At 42.2% G+C, this 24,201-nt stretch overlaps 1 protein-coding gene across 11 annotated transcripts; it reads right to left on the reverse strand.

Moving 5' to 3' along the window:
• Positions 1-24: 24 nt before the first annotated feature.
• Positions 25-22,659, reverse strand: NCOA4 (nuclear receptor coactivator 4). Of its 11 annotated transcripts, none has more exons than XM_061405694.1 (10): positions 22,571-22,659; positions 7,957-8,111; positions 6,602-6,742; positions 6,334-6,422; positions 5,926-6,034; positions 5,282-5,371; positions 4,438-4,581; positions 2,444-3,463; positions 1,904-2,044; positions 25-1,561 (listed from the first exon to the last, which is right to left on the reverse strand). In XM_061405694.1, exons 2-10 carry the CDS (start codon positions 8,095-8,097, stop codon positions 1,556-1,558), a joined length of 1,881 nt encoding a protein of 626 aa, XP_061261678.1. In that variant the 5' UTR covers positions 8,098-8,111; positions 22,571-22,659; the 3' UTR covers positions 25-1,555. The 11 variants fall into 11 exon arrangements, with proteins under 11 accessions (XP_061261678.1, XP_061261673.1, XP_061261682.1 ...); XM_061405689.1 differs by having other exon boundaries at positions 4,438-4,584; XM_061405698.1 differs by lacking the exon at positions 22,571-22,659 and adding an exon at positions 21,487-21,574.
• Between the last annotated feature and the right edge of the window lie 1,542 nt (positions 22,660-24,201).

The raw sequence follows: 24,201 nt of genomic DNA on the forward strand, positions 1-24,201 counted from the left end.
TTACAAATACACAGGACAACTATATGGCTGTTATGCTTTTAATGAATGGAGGGAGATACAAAATGCATCAATGAAAAAGAATGGTTTACATACTCATTAGCATAGTGATTAATGTTAATTTAGGGATACACAACGTGTTAAACCTCAACTACAAAGTTTCCTGCAACCTAGGATAATAGAAAAGCTGCTTAAGTTTTTACTCACCACCTTTTAAAGTTCTAAATGCTATCTGGAAGAACTAAAAATAGGCTCCTTTCAGCTGTGGTTAAGAACTCTAGTGAAGCTGTATGGCAACGACACTGGGACTGAAGTTTCCCCAAACAGGCTGTCTAGATTACCACATCACAAACTGTAAAGGTATTTCCAGTAACAGGCAAGTTGAGTGGCTTAATAGTTTGGAAAGCAGCTAAGATGTCTCATTTTAGAGAATTTTAAAATGTGGTATAAATACCACCTCTCTCCTACAGAGAAACTTTAAAGCACGGACATAACTTTAAGGATACTAAGGAAACATCGATAGTTTTCATAAAGCTTCAATAAACACCCCAAGGCACAAGTGTTCAAAACTTCCTATTCACTAAAATGTCACTGCATTACACTTATTAGAGGTATAGGTATGCTGTCTTGCAGTGAGCGGACGTTTAATTTATGCCTAGTTAAAAGCACCAGGTGTCAAGGTCAGCTTCCATTTACACAGGATGCACCAGTAACACTTAGGATAGTGAACAGTTCAAGTACTACATTTCCAACATACTTTGCTTTTTGATTAGTCGGCACTGGGGCTCCGCTGCCTGCAGTTCTTCAGAATATTTTGGAAGAGGCTAGAACTACTCAATATAGTCTTCAAGCAATATGGAGCCCTTCTGAAAGAGATGTTCTTTCATAATATTTAGAGAAGGAAATAAAGACAGATCTTGCAAAATCTGAATGTCTTTCAAAAGAAGAAAAATAATGTAGAATCTGGCACCTAAGCTAAAATGTTTTGTGATAAATGTCAAAAATTGCCAAGACTTTCAATATGTGTTTTGGTAAGAAAAAACCACTATCTTGGCAAGGGTATAATGTAAAATACAATAGTATATTAATTAAATAGAAGAATTCACCATTAATCGAAGAAAACCCACAATAAGGGAAGCATCCAAAGACTGCCAGTCAAAAGGTAATTTTACTAGCTTTAGAATACATCAACACACTTTGATTATAGAACTATTTCACTTTTAAAACTACAGTGTTTTAATGTACTTCTAATAACCACCCAATCTAAGGAGCCATGGAGGCTTATGAGAAAGACCTACCCACTAAGATGCATTTCTAGCACAGGGGTGAATTAATACTTCTGTAAGCAAGAACCTGAATCACCTCAGCATCAACAAATCACCTTTTTCTTTTACACAGTAATTCATAGTTTGATGACTAATTTCTCTTCACTAGTTCGAAATTGGGGAGGAAAGGAACTACATCAGACCCAGAGACAATGATTTTGCAAGCCACAGTCACTCAGCTCATGGATTTGTGATAATCTGCAGAAAATTTGCTTGACTAGTACTTGATTCCTTCACATCTGTAAAGAAAAGTCCACATAAAAAGTCACTTCACTGTACAATTAAAAGCAAATGTCTTCCCACTTTAAAGGTCTCATTTCTCAATAAGCTATTAGAGACCATACGGGCTCCAAAAATTCTGACAGCTGCATCATCTGCAAAGGTTACTTTCAAGTATGTCCTAGTTATTTCATGGAGCAAATTCATGTGAAACATGAAGTTTCTATGATCTCTCTTTTCCCACCTCACCTAATACACAAACCATTAACAGAAATACAGTTCGGTGAGCAAACTGAATTCATACATAAGACAAATCATAAGCAGCTAAAATTGTAATATTTGCACTAGTGACGTATACCAACCTGTAGAGGAGTTCGATACAACCACTTTTCTTTATCAACTTTAAGCTGCATACAGGCAAAGAGATCACAAACTGCTGGGAGGCCATAACGGTCTGGGGGAAAGCTGTGTTCCTCCTGTAGGGGCGAATTAAGCAATACTCCCTGCAACAAGACAAAGGGTGGGTCGCTACATGGCAGCTGGGAGGCCTGATACCAACAGTTCATCTTCCAAACAGTCTAGTGTCTGTAAAGAGTGATGCGCACGTTGGGCACTCTGGTAACAGAGCAAATGCGACAACTATTTTCTCTACCCCTAATCATTCCCATAAATCGCAATAAAATAGGCCAGATGGGGATTTGGGGTATAGAATATGCACACAAACTTCAGTATGAATAATCATAAATGTTCCATTCCGTTGCTAACATGGCACCAAAATTAATACTTAGGCTGTACTTAACAGTTAAGATAGTTAAGGATCTGATCTATTTATTTGCAAGGTTTGGGATTAAGAAATCTATTGAATATACTTCAAATGGTGCTTTTTTAATGTCTTGGCTCACCTTGGCCTTCTTTCGAAGTAGCCACTTGTCCTCTCCTGAGGATAACTGGCTAAGATTTCCTGTCGTCTTTGCTGGCAAGACCCAGTCAGCTGTGTTAAAGGGACACCAGGCAGTGGCCAAGGGGCTTGTGAGCTTTTGTTTGCTGGCCCTGTCCTCTGTAAGAGGCGCTTCCTTGTTGGGACATCCTTCTTTGTGTGAGGGGGTCATGAGCCACTCTGACAAGGGACTGCTCCTTATGACTTGGAAGGAATCAGCAACTCCAGCAGCCGTCGCCTGTGGTGCCCGAGCTTGCTCTGCTGCCTCTCTTCCGGACGGAGAGAGCCACGTGTTCAGGGAATCCTTGTGTTTCCCAGGTTCAGGTTTTGGATCCACAGGCATACCATTTTTATCCTTTCCTTCTTTCTTCAGAAGCCATTTACACAGAGCTTCCTTCTCACAATTTTCATCACATACACACTCTGCAAAACTTGTACAGGGCTCATTGGCTTTGCAGACCTCCTCTACTTTATATGGGTCTTGATGGTTCTGGACAAGCCAATCCTCAGTAGTCAGGCTGGGAGTGGACAAGGGTTTCTTGGCCTCCAAGTGGTCGTTCAGGCATTTCAGATTGCCCAGGTTCTCAATCTCCACACCTTTGGGCTGGTTACCCTGACAATAGGTACAAGAATCAGACTTGACAAGCCAATCATTCACATTGTAGGACTCGTGGAACACCTGGAATAAGAGCTTAAACTTCTCACTGGTGGTTTCACAGCCGCCATTCTCAGGCTTCTCAAGCTTATGGGATTCCTGGGGAGTTACCAGCCAGTCAGAAAGATCCATCTCATCTTGATCAAGAGGCTCTAGATCTCCAACCTTTTCAGTTTCCATGGAGTAAGAACTGGTAGTAGAATAGCTGTTAGACTTTTGGAAACTTGGTTTTTCAGAAACTTCTTGTTGCTGACTCTTGTGGAGCCAGTTTTCCAAACCCTTTAGGTTGCCCCAGACTTTATTCAAGAAACTGCAGGCTCTAGCAGAGGTCTACACAAGAAATACACATTATTACTTGCTAGAATATTATGACTTCCTTGAAATTCAATGATAAGAGTTCTACTTATATTTACCACACTACAAAATGTTCGTAAGTTTAAGTATACATGGCCAAAAGACATGGGATTTCTCTGAGATATTAAAATACATAATTATATTAAAACAAATTTTTTGCAGTTAAAAAAAGGCAAACTAGGAGAAAGCATTTATACCATATCTTGTAGAAAAGAGACAAGTAGTTTCTACATGTGCATTTATGAATTAAGACAAAAATGAGTCATAGATATGATTAGAGAAGTCATCAAAGTTGGCTAATAAACATGAAAAATACTCAATCTCCTTAGTAACCTAAGAAACTCAAAAAGTAAAATTGTTCTTTTGTGTTAAATTCAGAGAAAGAAACTTGTAAATGATTACCACTGTTAGAGATGTTTAGGGAAGAAGGTATATAAACTGGTATGGACTTTCTGGAAACCCAAATTGACAATATGTATTGAAAGCCTTAAAGGGTCTCCAGATCTATAATCTAGGAACGCAATTTCTAAGAATTTGTTCCTAAAGAACTAATCAAGAATGCATATAAATATTTATCTCCTGGACATGCAAAGGAAATTTATTTATATTCAGAAAAACTGTGAAGTTTATAGCCAATCAATGAAATAGTATATATTATGAGGGATTTTATGGAAGAAATTAAATGACACAAGTACATTCGTGCCAGTATATGTGCGCACAGACAAAGTGTTACAGTGGTAGTTTCTGCGTGTGGGACTGTGAGCTTGTGTCTCTCTATGTGGTTTCCTAAGCTTTTCATCTAGTGAAAAGGTGTCACTACTGTAATAGAATGTTATTCTTAAAATACATGTTTCCCAGACTAGAGCTACAAACCAAAGACATGCTACCAGTTAATAACTAACCCATCTATTACGTCATCTATCTCAGAAACAGTAGAGGCAGCAACACACCTGACTGTTCTCCAAGGTCTGCTTGTGGTTGAGCCAGTCCTGGAGATTGGTGCTGGGTAGGTAAGGAGCCTGGTGACCAACGGCAGGTTTACTTCCAAGGAGCCACTCACTGAGAGGGGCAGCTGTGGTGCTGGACGCTGACTTCTGCTAATCACATAATACTTTGCTGCTTAACAAGGCAATGTCAAATGCAGCAGAAAGTGCCAGAAAAACAGGAGACCCAAGCTCTTTAATCTTGGCTCGGTGCTGACCCTGCACAAGTCAAATGATTTCCCTAAGCCTCCATTTCCACAATTACACAACAAAGAGTACAGCTGGAAACCAGCTTCTCAGCTCAAAACTTTTAGGTCCTGTATTCACACTTCCCGCACTGCCTTCAGAAGGAAATGATAAAGAGAAGTAGGGTCCTGTATTCACACTTCCCGCACTGCCTTCAGAAGGAAATGATAAAGAGAAGTAGGGTCCTGTATTCACACTTCCCGCACTGCCTTCAGAAGGAAATGATAAAGAGAAGTAGGGTCCTGTATTCACACTTCCCGCACTGCCTTCAGAAGGAAATGATAAAGAGAAGGATCCCTAAGAGAACCAACCCCATCATGGAGCTAATGATAATTTCTTACGAACTAACTGATAACAATTACTTTCTAATTGAACACGTCTAAAACCTCTAAATTTCTGACATTGTCTCAAGGGAAGCATTTAATTGTATAAACTCATTTATTACCATTGTGCCTTTTTACATATAAATGATAGCCAAAAAAAAAAAAAAAGTGATATAATCAAAACCCCAAAGAAATACAAGCCAAATAAAAACTCAGTTACCAGAAACAAAATGACATTTTACCTGCTCTGGCAATGGGATATAGCCTCTCTTCTCTAAGAAGGACCCAATATTTGATGAACTAGCATGAGCCATCAAGTGCTCAGGAATTTGCTATAAGATAAAAAGCAAATTAGTTGTGTTTACTAATGTTATGCTTTCATACCAAAAAAGTGAACTTGTAATCTCTAAATTTCAAAAGTACTAAGCAAAGTGTTACAGTTCACTAGAATAAATATTCTTCACACTAAATTCAGTGACCTATGAAGTAGTTATAAAATCTGAGAATTCTCTATCTACTACATAACTATCTTCACAGAAGAAACCTTCACCAGAACTGGTAGTATTACAACTATTAACAAGACCCAAATGAGACGATACTTGACTCTATATAGACCACTCAAGCCATAAGTTTCTTAAGAAATAAGTCAAAGGTATTTAAAGAGGTACAAAGATGAATTCAGAGACAATCAATCAGTCAATTAACACATTCCAAGCACTACCAGCCTAATGCTCTATAAATTCAATCAGAACATTAAGTTTCTAAAGCTTACCAAAGTCTCAAGAAAGTCCCTTTTCATAGTGAAAATGTGCTATTTTTAAGACCATGTGTCAGGCCACAGACCTGAGAAGCTCACTATGAACCCTCTGAGATGAACATTACTCACAATGGTCTTGAGAGACCCAAATGTGGTGATTGCCTGCCGCAGGGCAGTTATGTCGGCTTCAAAGAGTAACGCAGTTGAATCTTCAGGTTTGAGGGTCAGACTGCCCAATCTGGAGAAAAAAGTAAACAAAACCTGGCTATTTTAAAGAAATACCTATTTCAAATTCATCCAAAATAAAAACCAAATTGTGAGTTATTTGAAGTTTGGTTGAGTAACTCAACCAAAGATAGATGACTTAACCAGGTACCACCAAGTATGATATTAAATATTTAAAGCAAGATGATATTATCAAACGAACATTAAGTTTAACACTAAGTTAAATCCAAGTCATGCAAAGAGTTACAAAGTGACTTTTTAATACACCAAAGTCAAAGAGCTAAAATCAAAACACACAAAAAGAGTCTTTACCTCTCCAGGCAAGCTGAGACTTGATTGGCTAGGTCTTTGTTTTGGGTGCACTCCAGCTGATGAATAAGACAATTGAACTGGCCCAGTAACTAGAAGAAAAACGAAATCACAGAGCCACGATGATACGAAAGCACCAAGTGCATCCAAGTTAACAAACAGCAAATAACACTTGAGATTAGATCTTGATTTGGTCTATATTAATGCTTCATTACCGAAAAGACAGTCTCTGGAAACCAGAAAGCATATTATGGCCTTGCAGTCGTCTTACCCAGTAGAGCTGTTGGACCTGCTGCTGAAGCGTCTCCTCTTTAAGCTGATAGATGAGATCTACCTGTTCATACAGCCACACCTCACGGCTTCGAAGGCATTCCAGGTGGCGACTTATGCAGCTGTGAATCTGGGCTTTGACCTAGGAAACATAAATATGTTAGCTTCACCAAAGAACAGTGTTTCCCACAGAATGGTACAGTTCTTAAATTTCTGGGGGTCACAAATCCTTCTGATTATCCACTGATGACATGTATGGAGTATCTCCCCAGAAAAATGCATGCACTTGAAATTTTGCCTATAATTTCAGGGTTGAGTGTCCCAAAGCCCACCCATGGAACAATCAAAGCCCCATGGATCCAGTTTAAGATTTTCAGTCATAAAAGCATCTTTAAGCTCTAAAACCCTCAAAACCCCTCCTTCTAAGAGGATAAGGTTTATTTTGGGTGTCCTAAAGAAGTCAAAAGAAAATCCAAGGATATGTCATGTAATACTGATTCCCCTATGTTTTCCACATAATTTGAAAACCTATAGTTTTACAAATTCATCAGTGAATAAGACAAGAATGTAACTAACTAGCCCTTATCCCTTTTCTCACCCTACGAATAAGCAACACATTTACAGCAGGCCAATTTAATGAAGAGATGAACCACTACGTGTCAGCAGCCAGAGGACTATGAAGGTAGACAGTTTACGTAAAATTATTAGCTAAATGTTTCTGGAAGTATAAACAGTGATGCAAAAGGGGATAAATATAAAAATCCTACAGAAGAAAATCTTAATGGCTATAAATTATCCACGAGAATCCATATAAGGAACTACATTTCAAAACACCATTTTCTGTATAGTAAAATAGTATTTCAGTCATGTAATACCTGGTCTACCAACTCACCAACAGAATGCTATTAGGCCAACAGAAAGAACAGATTTTGTCTTGGCTTGCTCTTAACAACACCTCACTTACAGAACCATGCCACGCCAATACCAAATTAAGAGACAGCAGGGGATGTGGGAATGCCATCCTTTGTGCATCAGGAGCACAACTGACCAGTTCAGTGAGCTGAGCTCATCCATTTGCTACTTTAAGTTGATGGCAGTGCTCGGCACAGCCACCACACAGAGAAGCAAGCAAAAATGCAAGCTAAACTGAATTCTGTGAGGTGGCATAAGAATTTCTAGATTCTTCTAACATCTGCTCCATTTTCCCTTTGGAATCAAAGGCACCAACATTTCAGGCAGATGATGCAAGGCATGGGATAAAAACTTTCTGGTTTGGAGAAGCCAGTCCCTTGGCTATGCTCTAACTAGACCTGTGCTAAGAGTTCAGACAAGGGAAAAGAAAAGCATACATCACACCTCTCGCAAGTTGTCTTTAATTTGCTGCTCAGCCCGGAGAACTCCACCAATAGCAAGCTCCAAGTCCCTCCGTGCATCGCAACACCTCAAAAGGGGTTCTCTGCTAGTGGAGCAGCCACTCTGGTCCTGTGAGGTACTCATTCTGCACCTTGTTCCTTTAAAAGAAAAAAAATCCAAATTGCACTATAATTACAACCAAACACCTTGCAATCATTCCCCCAAATGATTATCCAACCAACTCCCAGTTACTATTCATGACTACTTAACATTACTTCCAGCATAGGACCTGGCACTCAGTATACCCTTAATAAATATAACTTGTCTATCCGCCGCAACACCACCTCCCCCCCACCACTACTGTCATCCTGCCCTATCTATCCTGGATAAATCTAAAATCAGAGATGGTTTCTAAATATTGAGAAAAAGAAGTGATCACAGTAGCCCAGTATGGATTCACTAAGCCCGGGGAATCCATGGGCTTAGATGGATTCCAAGTAATTTTTTTACTTAGAATCCAAAGTTATTTCCTTCCTGGGTAGTTTTATTAAACTGGCCCGTCAAGGCAATGCTGTAAACATGATGTATCTGGACAACAGTAAGACCTGTGACAAGGCTGTATACTACCTTTGTGGACAAAGTAAGCATGGGCGAAACAGGACAACTCAACTGAATCATAAAATTATGTTTTACAAAGTACTCAAGGATTATGGATTAAAACCAGTCTGTTAAGTTTTTAGAGGTATGCCCCTGTTTTCCCCAATTACTCAACAGTTTTCTCTAATTGCCTGGATGAAAACACAGAAGACATTAAAGCTGGAGATAACATGGGGCTGTGACAAAAACAGATTTCAAGACAATCCCTACAGAGCTGTTAAATCTTGTAAAACAAAATGCAGCTTTTGTTTTTACTTGAATGGGGGAGGACAAAATGGAAAACAATGTTTTTCAAAAAATGGAGATTTTTAAAAAAATTTTTTTGAAGGACAATTGCTTTACAGAATTTTTTCTGTCAAACCTCAACATTAATCAGCCACAGGTATACATATATCCCCTCCCTTCTGAAACTCCCTCTCATTTCCTTCCCCATCCCACTCCTCTAGGTTGATACAGAGACCCTGTTTGAATTTCCTGAGCCGTACAGCAAATTTCCGTTGGCTATATATTTTACATATAGTAATGTAAGTTTCCATGTTACTCTTTCCATACATCTCCCCTCTCCTCCCCTCTCCCCATGTCCGTAAGTCTATTCTCTACGTCTGTTTCTCCCCTGTTGCCCTGTAAATAAATTCTTCAGGACCATTTTTCTAGATTTCCATATATATGCATTCAGATCAGATCAGATCAGATCAGTCGCTCAGTTGTGTCCCACTCTTTGCGACCCCATGAATCGTAGCACGCCAGGCCTCCCTGTCCATCACCAACTCCTGGAGTTCACTCAGACTCATGTCCATCGAGTCAGTGATGCCATCCAGCCATCTCATCCTCTGTCGTCCCCTTCTCCTCTTGCCCCCAATCCCTCCCAGCATCAGAGTCTTTTCCAACGAGTCAACTCTTCGCATGAGGTGGCCAGAGTACTGGAGTTTCAGCTTTAGCATCATTCCTTCCAAAGAAATCCCAGGGCTGATCTCCTTCAGAATGGACTGGTTGGATCTCCTTGCAGTCCAAGGGACTCTCAACACCACAGTTCAAAAGCATCAATTCTTCAGCGCTCAGCCTTCTTCACAGTCCAACTCTCACATCCATACATGACCACAGGAAAAACCATAGCCTTGACTAGATGAACCTTTTTTGGCAAAGTAATGTCTCTGCTTTTCAATATGCTATCTAGGTTGGTCATAACTTTCCTTCCAAGGAGTAAGCGTCTTTTAATTTCATATATGCATTAGGATACAGTATTTATAAAAGAATGGATATTTTAATTGAAAGCAAGCTTTATATGAGTTAGCAGTACACTGGATCTCAAGGAAAAAATTACTTACTGTATGACTACATTTAACCGAAAGCATAACGTTCGCCACAGGACTAATCTGTTCCACGTTTATTAGACTAATTTTGAAATTTCTCTCTGAATAACAAACTTCAGAAACAAGCATTTAGGGGAAAAAAAAAAAAGAAAGGGGCCTCAAAACCATGAAAAATTTCTCCAGGAAGAGAGGCTGTTTAGATAAGAGAAGTCTCTGGGACAACATGATTACTATCTGGAATATTTGGAGACTGTCAAATAGAATTAGACTTGTTCAGAATGACCCAAAAGGAGTAGAGAAGGATTAATAGCAGATATTTGAGGCAACATATAAAGAAATTTCCTAACAATCCTGAAGGAAATGGCCTTTGCAGAGAAGCAGGCCAGCTTTCAGGGGAACAGCAGTCTACCCAGTGCAGAGTCCTGCAAATGGCTGACGATTCATGTGAGACGCAAGGACCTTGGCCTACGCTGCATCTTCAGGCTGAAGTTTAGGGCCAGGTGGCTAGCTAGCTGGAACCTAAGAAGAGCCAAATGCAGTGAGATTCCCCATCCTCAGAAACAAGGCAACGGGAGGAAGAAATTCAGTAGGCTGACTTCTGACCACCTCAGCAAAAGAGATTCACGTTCAGGAACTAGATTTACTAAAAATAACAAAGATTCAGGAAATTTTCTAACTTCCCCCTGCTATTTTGTTGCCACAGTCTGGTTCCCTATAATCATCTCTGAAAACAGAAGGGCTTCATTAACTGGATTCAACAGGAATCCCCTTGGAGATTTTTTTACCCCTTAAAACACCAGCTGTAGCTACTTTGCTACCTTCATTCTCACTGTAAGCTGCCCTGTTTTAAACACACCCATTAGTGTACGCTCAGAGCACACAGTAGGAACCTGCAAAATGCGGGTAAAATGCTGGCTCATATTCGGAGAGCAGAATGTCACCTCATTACCACAAGTTGCTTCACTTTGCACATAAGTTACATGCAAAGCATGTTCAGCTTTCAAATATATTAAACAACTTTCACCTGTGCCTAATTTCCCACTCTTAGTTCCTCACCATTTGTGTGGAATGCCACAATGCCTAGCAGTGTAAATTTTAAGCAATAACATCAAATTAAAATGTTGCTTCACAATGTTAAAAAACCCCACAGCTCTACATCATGTGGGAAACAAATTCAAATGCATACACTGTAGAAAAGTAGGTCTTCTCAAAGCAATCACAATACTACACTCTGCCTAATAAGAATAGAATATAGTAAAAACACACAAATTGGATTTTCCCCTTATAAGCTATGGATACAAATTAGGATGAGATTTCAAAGTTACAAAACTGATTCTCCGCCACATATTAACCCACCTTGTTTCCAAAATAAAACGAGAGTTATCCTTTAAGACAGTCACCTGGTTAGAGTAAGAGTCTTTACAAGCCTGTTTCATTCCCTTACACCCAGTCCAGGGATGTCTGTCCGTCTGCTGCCCTTGGCTCTGACCCTCCTTCCTTCCTGTGGCGCAGTCATGGGGTGGTCAGCTGCCATAGCCTAGATCCCAAGAAGGAAGCTGTGCAAGTTTGTCCTCTTGTACTGCAGTGAGGCGGAAACCCTCAGAGCTGAAATCAGGAACTCTACCACACAGGTGAATTCAAACCACAGAAGGTGAAGCCAGTCCTGAACTGTCTCATTCAAAGACACTTGTATGAGTTCTCTAAGTCCATACGGTCAATTTCAACAACTTATTTGTTTCAGGTTGGAGAGCCAGTGTAGCAAGTGTGATGTTGAAGAGATTACTCTGAGGCCTGAGAAACCGGAATTCCAGTTACATCTGCAACCTTGAGACCCATGAGCTAGTTACTTAACTTCTCTGGGCCACAATTTCCTCTAGAAAAACGGAGACAACAGTAGCTATTAATACAAAGTGCTGCAATAAAGATAAACAGAGAATACCTGCCTATAGGCACTTAACCCAAGCCCTGCACACTGCACTTTTTAACGTTTGGTTGCTTCTGTAATTAGGTTTAGCTGAGTTATAGGGACCTTCGGAATCCCTGCTGCTGCTGCTAAGTCACTTCAGTCGTGTCCGACTCTGTGTGACCCCATAGACGGCAGCCCACCAGGCTCCCCTGTCCCTGGGATTCTCCGGGCAAGAACACTGGAGTGGGTTGCCATTTCCTTCTCCAATACATGAAAATTGAAAAGTGAAAGTGAAGTCGTTCAGTCGTGTCCGACTCTTAGCGACCCCAGGGACTGTCGCCCATCAGGCTCCTCCGTCCATGGGATTTTCCAGGCAAGAGTACTGGAGTGGGGTGCCATTGCCTTCTCCAACAGAATCTCCACCTTTGGACTATACAAAGAAGCACCGAAACTAGAAAAGGCTCTGAAGTGACAAAGCTCAGACTCAGAATCAATTAGCCATCAATTAATGTTATGACCTTGAACTGTTTGCCCTTTTTGAACCTAATGTTCTAATTAACAAGTGAAGATAACAATATCTACCTCAGAGACTTAGTGGTCAGGGTGTGGTACTTGTTTAATAAATATAGCTCTCATCTACTCTTTCACTATATAACAGAGCAAAACGTAAGTTGTTTTTATGGCAAAAACTCAGTGGTCTAAACCCTCTAATATATTAATATACTAAGTCTACACACACGTTTCTGCCCTACTACCTTCAAAAGAGGATTGACTTTTTAAAAAAAAGTATTGCCTTAAATGTGTGGGGTGTTTTTGTTTGAGACAAGTTAAAAGTTTAAATGCTTTCTAAAACGTCCCTGCCTCTAGGATTTCTGTTCAAGGTTTTGGGGAAGGAGAGACATCAAGGGAGAAATACATACGTTCCTCACATAAATAAAGCTCCAGGAAAAACAGACTTTCCTCAAAGTAGGCTCCGCCCACTCGGGCAGCCCACTAGGTCCTCCCACTGCCAGAGAACCGCCCCCACCCCACCCCTTCTCCCTGAAGACTCCCTCAAGGGCTTCCCGTGTGGCTCAGCTGGTAAAGAATCTGCGCAATGCGGGAGACCTGGGTTCCATCCCTGGGTTGGGAAGATCCCCTGGAGAAGGGAAAGGCCACCCACTCCAGTATTCGGCCTGGAGAATTCCACGGACTGTATAGTCTGTGGGGTCGCAAAGGGTCAGATACGACTGAGCAACTTTCATTTTCTTTCCTCAAAGAAGAGTTCCACAAACTATATATGCCATATTTGCACAATACTCTGCACAAATCTAGTTATGAAATCCAAAGGTCAGGGAACAATAATTGAGCAACTAAACCGCAAATGAGCTAAGTCCTAGTCATATGGTTTAACCATAAAATTTCCAAAGAGCTATAACCCTCTTGTGACCAACACTAACCACAATTTAAAGTTAGAAAAACCTTAGGCGTCTCTGTGATGGACTAGTCTCATTACATTGATGATGCCACAAAGACCCAGAGAGTTTAAATGACCCATCTAAAGGGCCACCACAGCCGTAACATGAAGATTTGGGTTTAGAACTAGGGTTCCTAGGGTCAAGTCCTGAAGTCTCTCCTGACCAGTTTGTTCTTCCTTTAGGGCATCACCCATATATTCTTCTTATTTGCCAACAGGAGGTTAAAATCAACATTCCAACGGGTTACTACTGGAACACCTGCCATTAAGAATCTCAGTCCATTCATAATCCTCAAAAAAACCAATTTTTCTTAATCTTCTTCCTTAGATAATGCTAACAAAAATAAACAGCATGTCATGACAGGCTCAGAATAACCAAAACACTTCCAAGCATGAAAGACAGGAGCAAGAGCCCTGGGATCTTACCTCACATCTTATCACAATCACTCTGCATCCTCTGTCTACACGAACGCTTGTATCATTTCTAACTGCGCCTTCCAGGTCTCACTGTTTGACTCCTTCCCAAATCGCTCTCCTCTCCAAAAAAAATGTCCATTTTTCATTTATATTCCTAGCATCTAAATCATTGCTAAAAGACCCATAACGTACTTATTATCTTCTGTGAATTGCTAAATTAGAATACTAATGGTCCATTTGGTTACCTCTGATGAGACAGCATATATCAGAATATTTGTACAAATTTTCAAGAAAAACATTACACTAACAGTCCACATACAATTTTACCCTGACACATTTCTTAATGGGTTCTCTCTTCCGTCAGTTTTTAAAACTAAAGTTTTTTTTTTTAAATCACAAATCATTAACTCAAAGGTTATATATACGTATCTCATCCTAGCCCACAGTTTCTGAAATTCAGGATGATTCTGTTAATTTTTTAAAGCATGTAAGCAAAGGTTAACGCCTAAAGAAACGCACAAAATAAGGGAATACTAAATTCACAGCATATTTTAAGATCGTTTAACACTTCAGACCTTACTGCACTCAGATCTACCTTTATACATGTAACTATAAGCAACCAACCCCAGCACATCAACTTTCAGAAGCAATAACTGAAAACGAACCACAATATTAGTCATCACCATCTAATGCCAAGTACGGCACTTCTAGTTCAAAAGCAACAGTGACACATGCGACTTTCCAGGCTCCCCAACACTTTCTAGGAGCACAGTTGTCCGAAGCAGCCTGCGTCTGGTCCTCCCGGGAAGCCGCAGCCGCGCGTTCACTCTGTTTCAGAGCAGGTACCGGTACCGCTCAGTACGCATGCGCACAGCAGGGCCCATTCCCAGCCCACCCAGGGGAGCCCATCCGGGGGGCTCCCGCCGCGGCCCTGGGCTGCTGGACATACCTCCTCTCAATCTAGGCCCCGGCGCGCGAGCTGCCCAGCAAGCAGGACGCTGCTTTATCCGGGACCGGGGTGAGAAAGGTCCCTGGGCCCGCGGAGAGCGCCCCGCCCCGCGACCGACGTGCGCGCTCCCGCCCGCCCGCAGGGCGCTGCCAGACGCGCTGGCGGCGCGGGACCCGAGGCTCCGCCCACTCGGGAGGCCCCCGAGGTCCCCCCGCTGCCCGAGGACGCCCCACCCCCACCCCGTCTGCCTCAAGACTCTTGGTTCCGAGTCGCTTGGGCGCCACCGCCACTGGCCACTCCGGGCGAAGCCGGCCCGCAGAGCCTCGAGGACACCAGGGGCTCCTCTCCAGCCTTTCCGCGGCCCACCTGCTCCTGCGTTTAGCCTCTGTGTCCCCCCTGATCCACACCCCAAATCGTCAAGACGTCTTTAAGGATTTTGCTGCTAATCACTACAAAGAAATAACAAAAGTGGGTCAGTAAGGTTTCCGAAGTTGTTACTAGAATTCCTGGCAGAGGTTCGTGACTCCCTCTGAGATCACCACCGGCAGCCTAGCTGAGGTTCAGGTCTCGGCTGTTGTTTCAGGCTCTGACATTTCCTCACATCTGTGACATACCGCTCTACCTGTACCCCGGTGTCCCTCTGACTCTCAAACACACTCCCACATGGCCTCAGTCCAGTTATGCATGTAATGCTCATGGATGCTTTTCATTCAACAAACTGGCTGAGCACCAACCAGATGCCAAGCTCTATTCTAGGTGCTGGGAATCCAGTAGTGAAATAAAAGCCCTACCTGGAGAGACAGTGACATGGAGTAGTTAAGAGAATGAACTCTGGAGCTACACCATTTGGGTACAAAACCTGGCCCTGTCATTAGATGTTGTGTAACCTTAGGCAAGTCACTTAACCAATCTATGCCTCAGTTTCCCCATCTGTAAAATGAGGACAATAATAATGGGTCAACTCAATGAGAATTATATGAATTGGTATATAAAAAATGCTTAGGACAGTACCTGGCACACAATGAGTACTTGCCTGATGACTATCATGCTCATGGTACTCTACTTTGATGCCCTTTTCTCTGAAAATAATCCTTATAGCCTGCATAATCAGGCCAAAGACAAAATTCTATACAGCCTTGTCACACCTTTTAAATCAACTTTTTTTTACTGTAAAATACTAATTCTCATCAGGCTGTATAACTTATATCCAGGGTATATCATGCAAAATGCCAGGCTGGATGAAGCACAAGCTGGAATCAAGACTGCGGGGAGAAATATCAATAACCTCAGATATTCAGATGACACCACCCTTATGGCAGAAAGTGTAGAGGAACTGAAGAGCCTTTTGATGAAAGTGAAAGAGGAGTGAAGAAGTTGCCTTAAAACTCAATATTCAAAAAACTAACATCATGGCATCCGGTCCCATCATTTCATGGCAAATAGATGGGGAAACAATGGAAACAGTGACAGACTTTATTTTCTTGGGCTCCAAAATCACTGCAGATGGTGACTGCAGCCATGAAATTAAAAGACGCTTGCTCCTTGGAAGAACAGCTATGACCAACCTAGACAGCATATTAAAAAGCAGAGACATTACTTTGCCAACAAAGGTCCGTCTATAGTCAAAGCTATGGTTTTTCCAACAGTCATGTATGGATGTGAGAGTTGGACTATAAAGAAAGCTGAGCGCTGAATAACTGATGCTTTTGAACTGTGGGGTTGGAGAAGAGATCCAACCAGTCCATCCTAAAGGAAATCAGTGCTGAATATTCATTGGAAGGACTGATGCTGAAGCTGAAACTCCAATACTTTGGTCACCTGATGTGAAGAACTAACTCACTGGAAAAGACCCTGATGCTGCGAAAGATTGAAGGCTGGAGGAGAAGGGGACGACAGAGGATGAGATGGTTGAATGGCATCACCAACTCGACGGACATGAGTCTGAGCAAGCTCCGGGAGTTGGTGATGGACAGGGGAGCCTGGCATGCTGCAGTCCATGGGGTCGCAAAGAGTCAGACAGGAGTGAGCAACTGAACTGACTGACTCATCTATGCATATGAAGCTACTTTCTTAACAGTTAAGAGTAAAGTGAAACCACTTGACAAAAAGCAAAGGCCAGTGGACACTGAAGACTAGGAACCTCAATTAAGCATCCCTCAGATTTCAGATGAACAGAACCTATGGATGTGCCTGCTTCATCTGTGATGCACAGTTTCTGGGGTCCCATGTCATTCACTACCAAAATTAGTGAGAAAACAATTTCTCTCTTAATTCAAAATATCTTCATTGCATAGCATATTTTGTGAAGATACAAATAAAGCCAGACATGCCTCTGAATGATGAAAGTTAAAATTTGATAGCCCTGTGTACTTTAAGTCAATGGCTAGAAAGAAGCAATTCTCTGTAAAAATACGACTAATGTCAAGAACTTTCATCTCTCTTATATGCCCCTAAAATAGTTACAATGTGAATACAATAGGAAATTTGTTGACCACCACCTACATAACCAGTGGTCTCTATGCCCTCTCTACCAGATCCTGACCAATGCCTGCTCTCCTTCACTTGAACTGAGCTGCACAGTTACTGAGAGTCAGTATTATTCTGTTTATGACAGCTTTACTTGTTACTATAATGAAGTGACTAAAGAGTATACAAATATAAAAACTGGAGGGAGAAAAAAATCATAAAAATCTAAACAAATTCCACATTCAGACACTGCAGGTAGCTTTTTTACTCCCTTAAACTTTGTTATTTGCCCTTTCATATTTATGAAATGTTTAGGTTCTAAAGGGGAAAAAGTCATAGACATTTTACCTCTCTTCTGTTTCAAGACTTCTTCACTGTCTCCCAACAAGAGAACCATCTATTTCCTAGTAGATTAGTAGATCGTCTCATTTAAAGAGCATAAACTACAACTGTCCAATGGCTCCCCTCCTGCCTACAGGATAAAGTCCAAATTTCTCTAATAAAGTTCTGAGTCTTCTGACTTCAGCCTGACTCTCCTGCTGTCTCCCCAGAGCAGCCCCCACACGGTGATCTTCTGGACAGCGGTTTCTCATGCGTAGACCTGGCTGGTTCATCTTGTCCAGTCTGGCTCTCCCAGCTCTCTCTGCCAGCAATGCCAGACCCCTCCCTTCTCCCTACCTGTCTGCTTTTCTGACTATACTTAAGTCAGAAAAGCATAGTCACCACTATTAAGCCTTTTCTGACCAAGCATCCCATTTCTCAATAGTTTTAACCTATAGAGGCTTCCCTGGTGGCTCAGACGGTAAAGAACCGCCTGCAATGCAGCAGACCCAGGTTCAATCTCTGGGTTGGGAAGATCCCTTGGAGAAGGGAATGGCAACCCAGTCCAGTATTCCTGCCTGGAGAATTCCATGGACAGAGGAGTCCATGGGGTCGCAAAGAGTCAGACACGAGTGAAGCACTGACATACACATAGAGTCAGCCCGGTGTAACGTGTAACTTTCCAGTATGACACCTATAACACATGTTGTCCTTACTGTCGCATGTCTGCCTCCTTGGTCTGAGAGGTCCTGAGAGCAGGGGCCATGTACTGTTGGCCTGGTATCAGTACCATAGCGTTACCAACCCCCTTCATATTCCACGTGCTCTACTGAACTGACCTACAGAGAATGGTGTCCCTGGAGCCGTGCAGTGCTTTAACCCTCAACTCGACAGAGGCTTAATACATATTTGATAAATGGATGGATGACTACATGAGAAATGAATGCTCAATTTCAGACCAGCCACAGGAAGTATGGTACAGTTCTGCTTTAAACGTAAGTAGTCAACTTGATGTCCCATTCAGAAAGGTTTTTCAGAAGTGGAAATGTTTCTACCATAACTGTTACTTTCTGTTTTCTTTCAAACAAGACAAAACTGGCAAGGATATTGCTACTGAAACTATGATTTTATGCTAGGCTCTGATATAAAGTGCCTTTCCTAATGCCAGAACCATCAAAGCCCAACTATACAGATTCACAAGCACGAGCTGATGTGTGAGTTAAAGGGGAAGCAGTAACTGTGTTTACAGCCATCTCTGGGTTTTTTTTTTCTCTCTGATTTTACAGTACCACAGAAATTCCAGCCTACGTCACAGAAGTTTGGTAAGCTTTCAGAACTAGGGCTGTCCCCTATCTTCAACTTGAAACTTCTTGCCATAATATAGGAAAAGATGTTATTTATCTATCATCACAGTAATAATATAATTTATCCCTAATTTTATATGGTAAGTATCTTGTGGTTTTCCTGACAGAGACAAGCAAATGATAAAATATTTTCCCTCCTCTGAAGCCTAGAGGTCTAGAAATAATGCCAAATTAAAACTCAAAAGATACCCAAGATCATTTTATCAAATCTATAATTGTTCAAGTATTAAAAGACTTAACTTCCTGTCTATGACCAACTGACAAGCAAAAACTTTGTAACCTACTTTGCCAGTTATCCATTCCTTCACTGAACCAAGCTGTCATGTTTCTAGAGGACTCAAGACAACGCTAGCTAAAAGGAATATTTAGCCCCAAACATACCCTCAGCCTCAAAACAGAGAATCTTGATTTCATTGCATCATCAAGCCAAGTAAAATCAGGGATGACAAGAGAATCAGGGATGGCTCAGAGAGTCAGATGAAGCATTCACGCCACAAGTCTGTTGTTGTTGTTGTTTTAAAGGGACCCTCAAGATAACCTTTTGTTGACTTGCCAGTGAATCTATCTAATTCAAAGAGTAAGGACGACATGCCAGGATTTCAGGTAATGGTAGACTAGGTGGGAAGTTCACAAATTATGACTGTAATGTAGGATTTAGCAAGCAGAGAAGACAAGCTGAGAAGGACCATATGGCTGCTCCTCTACCTGATAAGCGCAGAAACACTACTAAAACAGTTCAGCAGAAGTGGCCAGCCTGGCGCCTCACCAGCTCGGGCCGTCTGCACTGCTCGCGTCTTCTACGTGCAACAATGTGCTTAGACACACCTATATTGAAAACAAAGCCAAACTAAAACCTGATAGCAAAATCTTAAGAGGGCCAAAGTGCAGCAAAAAGAGTAATGAGACTGCCACAGCAATCTACAGTTCCTTCAGGAAACTGAACTTAATCCCGTACTTACATACTGGTTGGTCCCTTTTAACAATCGCTTAAGACTGGCAAGCTAACTGGTACATACACAGAGACACTGAATTCACTGATTTCAGTAACACTCAGAACATGCGCTCTGATCTGGCAGCACATGCCACTGTGTATCCTTCACAGAAACACGTCTTGATTCTCTGAGACTGGGGATACTTTTTTGGAAAGAGTCAGAGATTAATACATGTAATCATTAATATGTGTATGGTATACATGTAATACATTATTATAAAGTAACACATTAATACATGTAATTAATATATGATACAGAATTTAGAATAGTTTCTGATTACTTCTGATAAGAGAATGGCTATGCTAATAAAGGAAGACATTTTTGGTAGTTCATCAGTTAAATAAGTTACCCTCCTCAGTCTCCAGCATTCCTGCAGAAACCTCATTACTGCTGCCCACTACTCCCCTGCTCGTAGCCCACTCAGCCCTGCCACAATGGCCTCTTTGCTGCTCCTCCAGCATACCAGGAATGCCTCAGGGCACTTGCATTTTCCTCCAGATATCTGTGCCTGCTCCTCTTCCTGGTGTCATCTTCCTTATTATCCTATATAAAATAAGTCTTCCTTCCACACGCTTCCCCTTCATATATTTTAACATTATCGCCATAGTATTTATCACAATCTGACATGGAGAAACCATGTATTTTCTGATCCCACTTCAGAAAACACACTAGAAGGTACATTCCCCACAGACAGAGGCTGTCTTTCTGTTCACTGTTACACAGAGGTGCTCAGTAAACAGTTGCTGGAGGAATGGATTCAGGAAGTATTTAATATATCTATGAAGCAAGACTTTTTTTTTTAACACATCGTCTCATTTAGTCCTCAGAAAACTTTAAGGTACCTACATATTACAAATACAATTTTTAAAACAGGGAAACTAAGGCTTGACAAGTTTAGATGTATTACCTACAGTCACAGGCTTCCAAGTAAAAGAACCAAGATTTAATCCAAGATCTGAGCCTGTGTTCTCTAACCACACAATGGATGCTGAACGGATCATTTAAGTTATTTTTCTTACTCATTCTACAAATATTTACTGTCTACACTGACACATACTGTGATATTCCCTAGGGACACAATGGCAAACTTGGCATCTAGAGGAAAATTTGTGACACTGAGTCACCAAAAACTAAGAAAATAAGAAAACTTTGAAATCAGAGATTGAGATTTAGAAGTTCAGCAGTCACAGCAATGACTGCTCTGAATGCCTTCAAGTATGCTAACACTTACTCTGAGAGGGAAATTATCATAAAATTCTAGCCAAGAAGCTAGTGGGAGAGGAATCTGTATCAGAATCACCTGTGCAGTTTTATGAAACCCCTACAGAGGCTCCTGAGGTTCTGGCACAGCTAAACTGACTTTAAATAAAATGGCGGTGGGGTAGGGAGTCCGATCTAATTCTTAAGATATCTCCTCACTCTTTGAGAATCACATCTTCCTTTCCCTACATGGCTCACCATGCTTCTCTACTTTTAAAATACCTATTTGCCCAAAATAAAGTAATTGGAGAAGTTAATTTTAATACAAACACATTATCATAAAACTTGAGGATTTTCCCTAGGGACCCAAGAACACTAGAAAAGGAGGAAGAAATAAAATGTAAGATATGTTACCCTGCTAGACTTTACATATATCATCTCACTTAACAAATCTGCAAACTAGCAAACCTTCAAAGAGCAAACCAAGGGACTTGCCTCAAGGTACATGCACCACACGCCCAACTCCACTGCAGCATTTGAGTGAGTCTTCCTCAAAGACTCGAGGTTCTCTGAAGTTCAGGGCTGTCACGCTAGTACCCCAGCGCCGAAATGCGGCGCCGATGAGTGCCTGCCCCACCCCCATCCAGAAGTAACTCAACAGTCCCTACAACCATAAACATCACCAAGTGGGTAGTGGAAACAGTTACGGTGCAGCGCACCTCACCCTGATTAGAGAACACAGAACAGTATGGTGAAAAAAGCTCTGCCTCTGGGGTCGAGTATTACTCTGTGCCTTCTGCCATTCTTGATCTCACCACCCCATGTTACACCACGTGGCACGTAAGCCTCTTCACACGATTGTTGTTCCTGCCCCAATTATTTAGTTCCATGAAAATAAGGACTATGCCCGTATTTTTTTTCAGGGTCATATCCTCAACACCCTGAACATACAGGTGCTGAATTAAACAACTGTTGGTGGAGTGAAGCAACGGACTAGCAAGCCTCGCTTTTCTCATATGTAAAAAGGAGATAAGGGAGCTACCTCTCAGGATTTTGGAGAGAATTACAAGCACTGTACCGTAAATCACGGTGGGTTGGCGGATAAAGGGCGGAAAAAAACCACAATCTGTCTGTTTCCACCCAACAGGCTAGGAATGTATATACTCTGGGACCGTTCGGGAAAACAGGCCCCTCCTCGCGCCAAGAGACTTCGGCGAGAGCGAGCAAAAACTCGGAGCTGTCACTCCCGGGGCCGGGGGCAAGGCGGAAGGGCAGGCTGGCGTTGGTGGTTCCGGGCCAAGTGCGTCCAAGGACCGAGAAAGGAGGACAGGCTGGGCAGGAAGGAAGAGGTGACCCCTCAGGCCGAGAGTCGAGGGCCAGAGAAGGGAGGGCAAGCCCACGCCGGCGGGCAGGTGGAAGGTCGCCCTCTGAGCAGGCAAGTCGAGGGAGAGGCTGGCCTCCAAAAGCAGGCCCAGACAAGCCCGCGTCGGGCCGAGAAACGGCCACGACGCCCCAGGCCCTCCCGCGGCGTGAGAGCGGAAGGAGGCACGCCCGCCCCGCTGGCCACTCCGATTCTTACCACCTCCGTGTGTCGCCCTGGACGTTCAGAAGAGACCTTCCCCGAGCCGCCGCCGGCCAGACACACGCCAAGGGCCCAAAGGTAGAGTTCTCGCGAGAACACAACCTTCCTCCCACGCCTCATACCACACGTTTGACAGTCTCGCGAGATCTCAAGTCGGGGTCAGCCCAAGGTTCTCGCCTGCCCCCCAGAGGGATCAGAGTGCAGGTGCACAAGTTTTCCTGCGCCCCAGGTCAGAGTCTTTGCCAGTTTAATAGATCCGGTTAAATGAAAGAAACGTTTGTCGAAGGCAAGCTCTGAAAGGACGACTATCCTAAGTGATTTTCTCATACCGGATGTCCTCACAAGGTACATATTATTTACCTTTAACGCACAGATGCAAAAATAAATGTCAGAAGACACAAAAGGACGAATGGAATATGGTTCCATTTACATGAGATACCTACAGAAAAATAGAATAATGGTTTGCCAGACTTGGGGAACGGGAATTAGTGTTCGTGGATACAGAGTTTCTGTTTGGGACAATGCGAAATTCTGGATATGCGGTGTGATGATGATTGCACGGCCATGTGAATGTGCTTAATACCACACAACTGTACCCAAAAATGGCTAAAATGATACATTTTAAGTTACGTGTATTTTGCCACAATTTTTAAAAATTCAAAAAATAAATGTCAGAGCCCTATTCCAAACTACACTATCCGACTGCAAAGCATTTGTTTGTACCATATCACACACCACACAATTTTCTACACTCCGCATTCCACCACTCTGTTTGCACCACCACCACACACCTCCCCTCACAATTTGACATTATCCACATTGGAATTTTGTTTATTACCAGATGTTAAAATAAGGATCTTTGTCTTCCTTTTGAAGAAGTCCCCAGTACTATTAATAGCTGCTAACCTGCTCCTCAGATTTCCCAGGAAGATGGAAGACCATCTGAGTAGGATTTGCAAGGGAAATGATTTTGATAGAGCCTTATGCAACTCACCCAAGAATGACAAGGGGCGAGGCTACCTCAGCAGAAGGCAACAGGAAACAAAGGCAGAAGCTAAAAGGGCTGTCATGGGAGGGGATCGGAAGGGGATGCTGTTGCTGTCACTAAATTGTGTCCAACTCTTTGTGACCCCACGGACTGTAGGCGGCCAGGCCTCTTTGTCCATTGGATTTCCCAGGCAAGAATACTGGACTGGGTTGCCATTTTTTTCCCAGGGGATCTTCCCAGCCCAGGGCTTGAACCCAGGTCTCCTGCGTTGCAGACAGATTCTTTATCATCTGAGTTACCAGAGAAACCAGACTGGAAAGGGAGCTACGGAGAAAGAGGAGCAGGAGGGAATGTCTAAGAAGCCCATGAAAACCCCATGAAGAAGTAAATCGTCTTGAACACTGTCAGGCAGATGAAGCCAAAATGGCATCATACTCTTAATGTTCCAGTCCCTCATTCTTTTTCGATTCAGAGGAAGATTCTGGATTAAGGCTTTTTTTTTTTTTTTTTTTTTGCAACTAAAAGCTACCAAGGGACTTTTTTAAAAATTATCTTCTGGTGACAAGATCCAGGACCTACCAAGAGTGTGTTTGTACAGATGGGGTGAGGGGCCAGAGGTGAAATAAAGCTCTTTACCAAC

This window comes from Bos javanicus, chromosome 28 (genome assembly GCF_032452875.1).
Source record: "Bos javanicus breed banteng chromosome 28, ARS-OSU_banteng_1.0, whole genome shotgun sequence".
Taxonomy (NCBI): domain Eukaryota; kingdom Metazoa; phylum Chordata; class Mammalia; order Artiodactyla; family Bovidae; genus Bos; species Bos javanicus.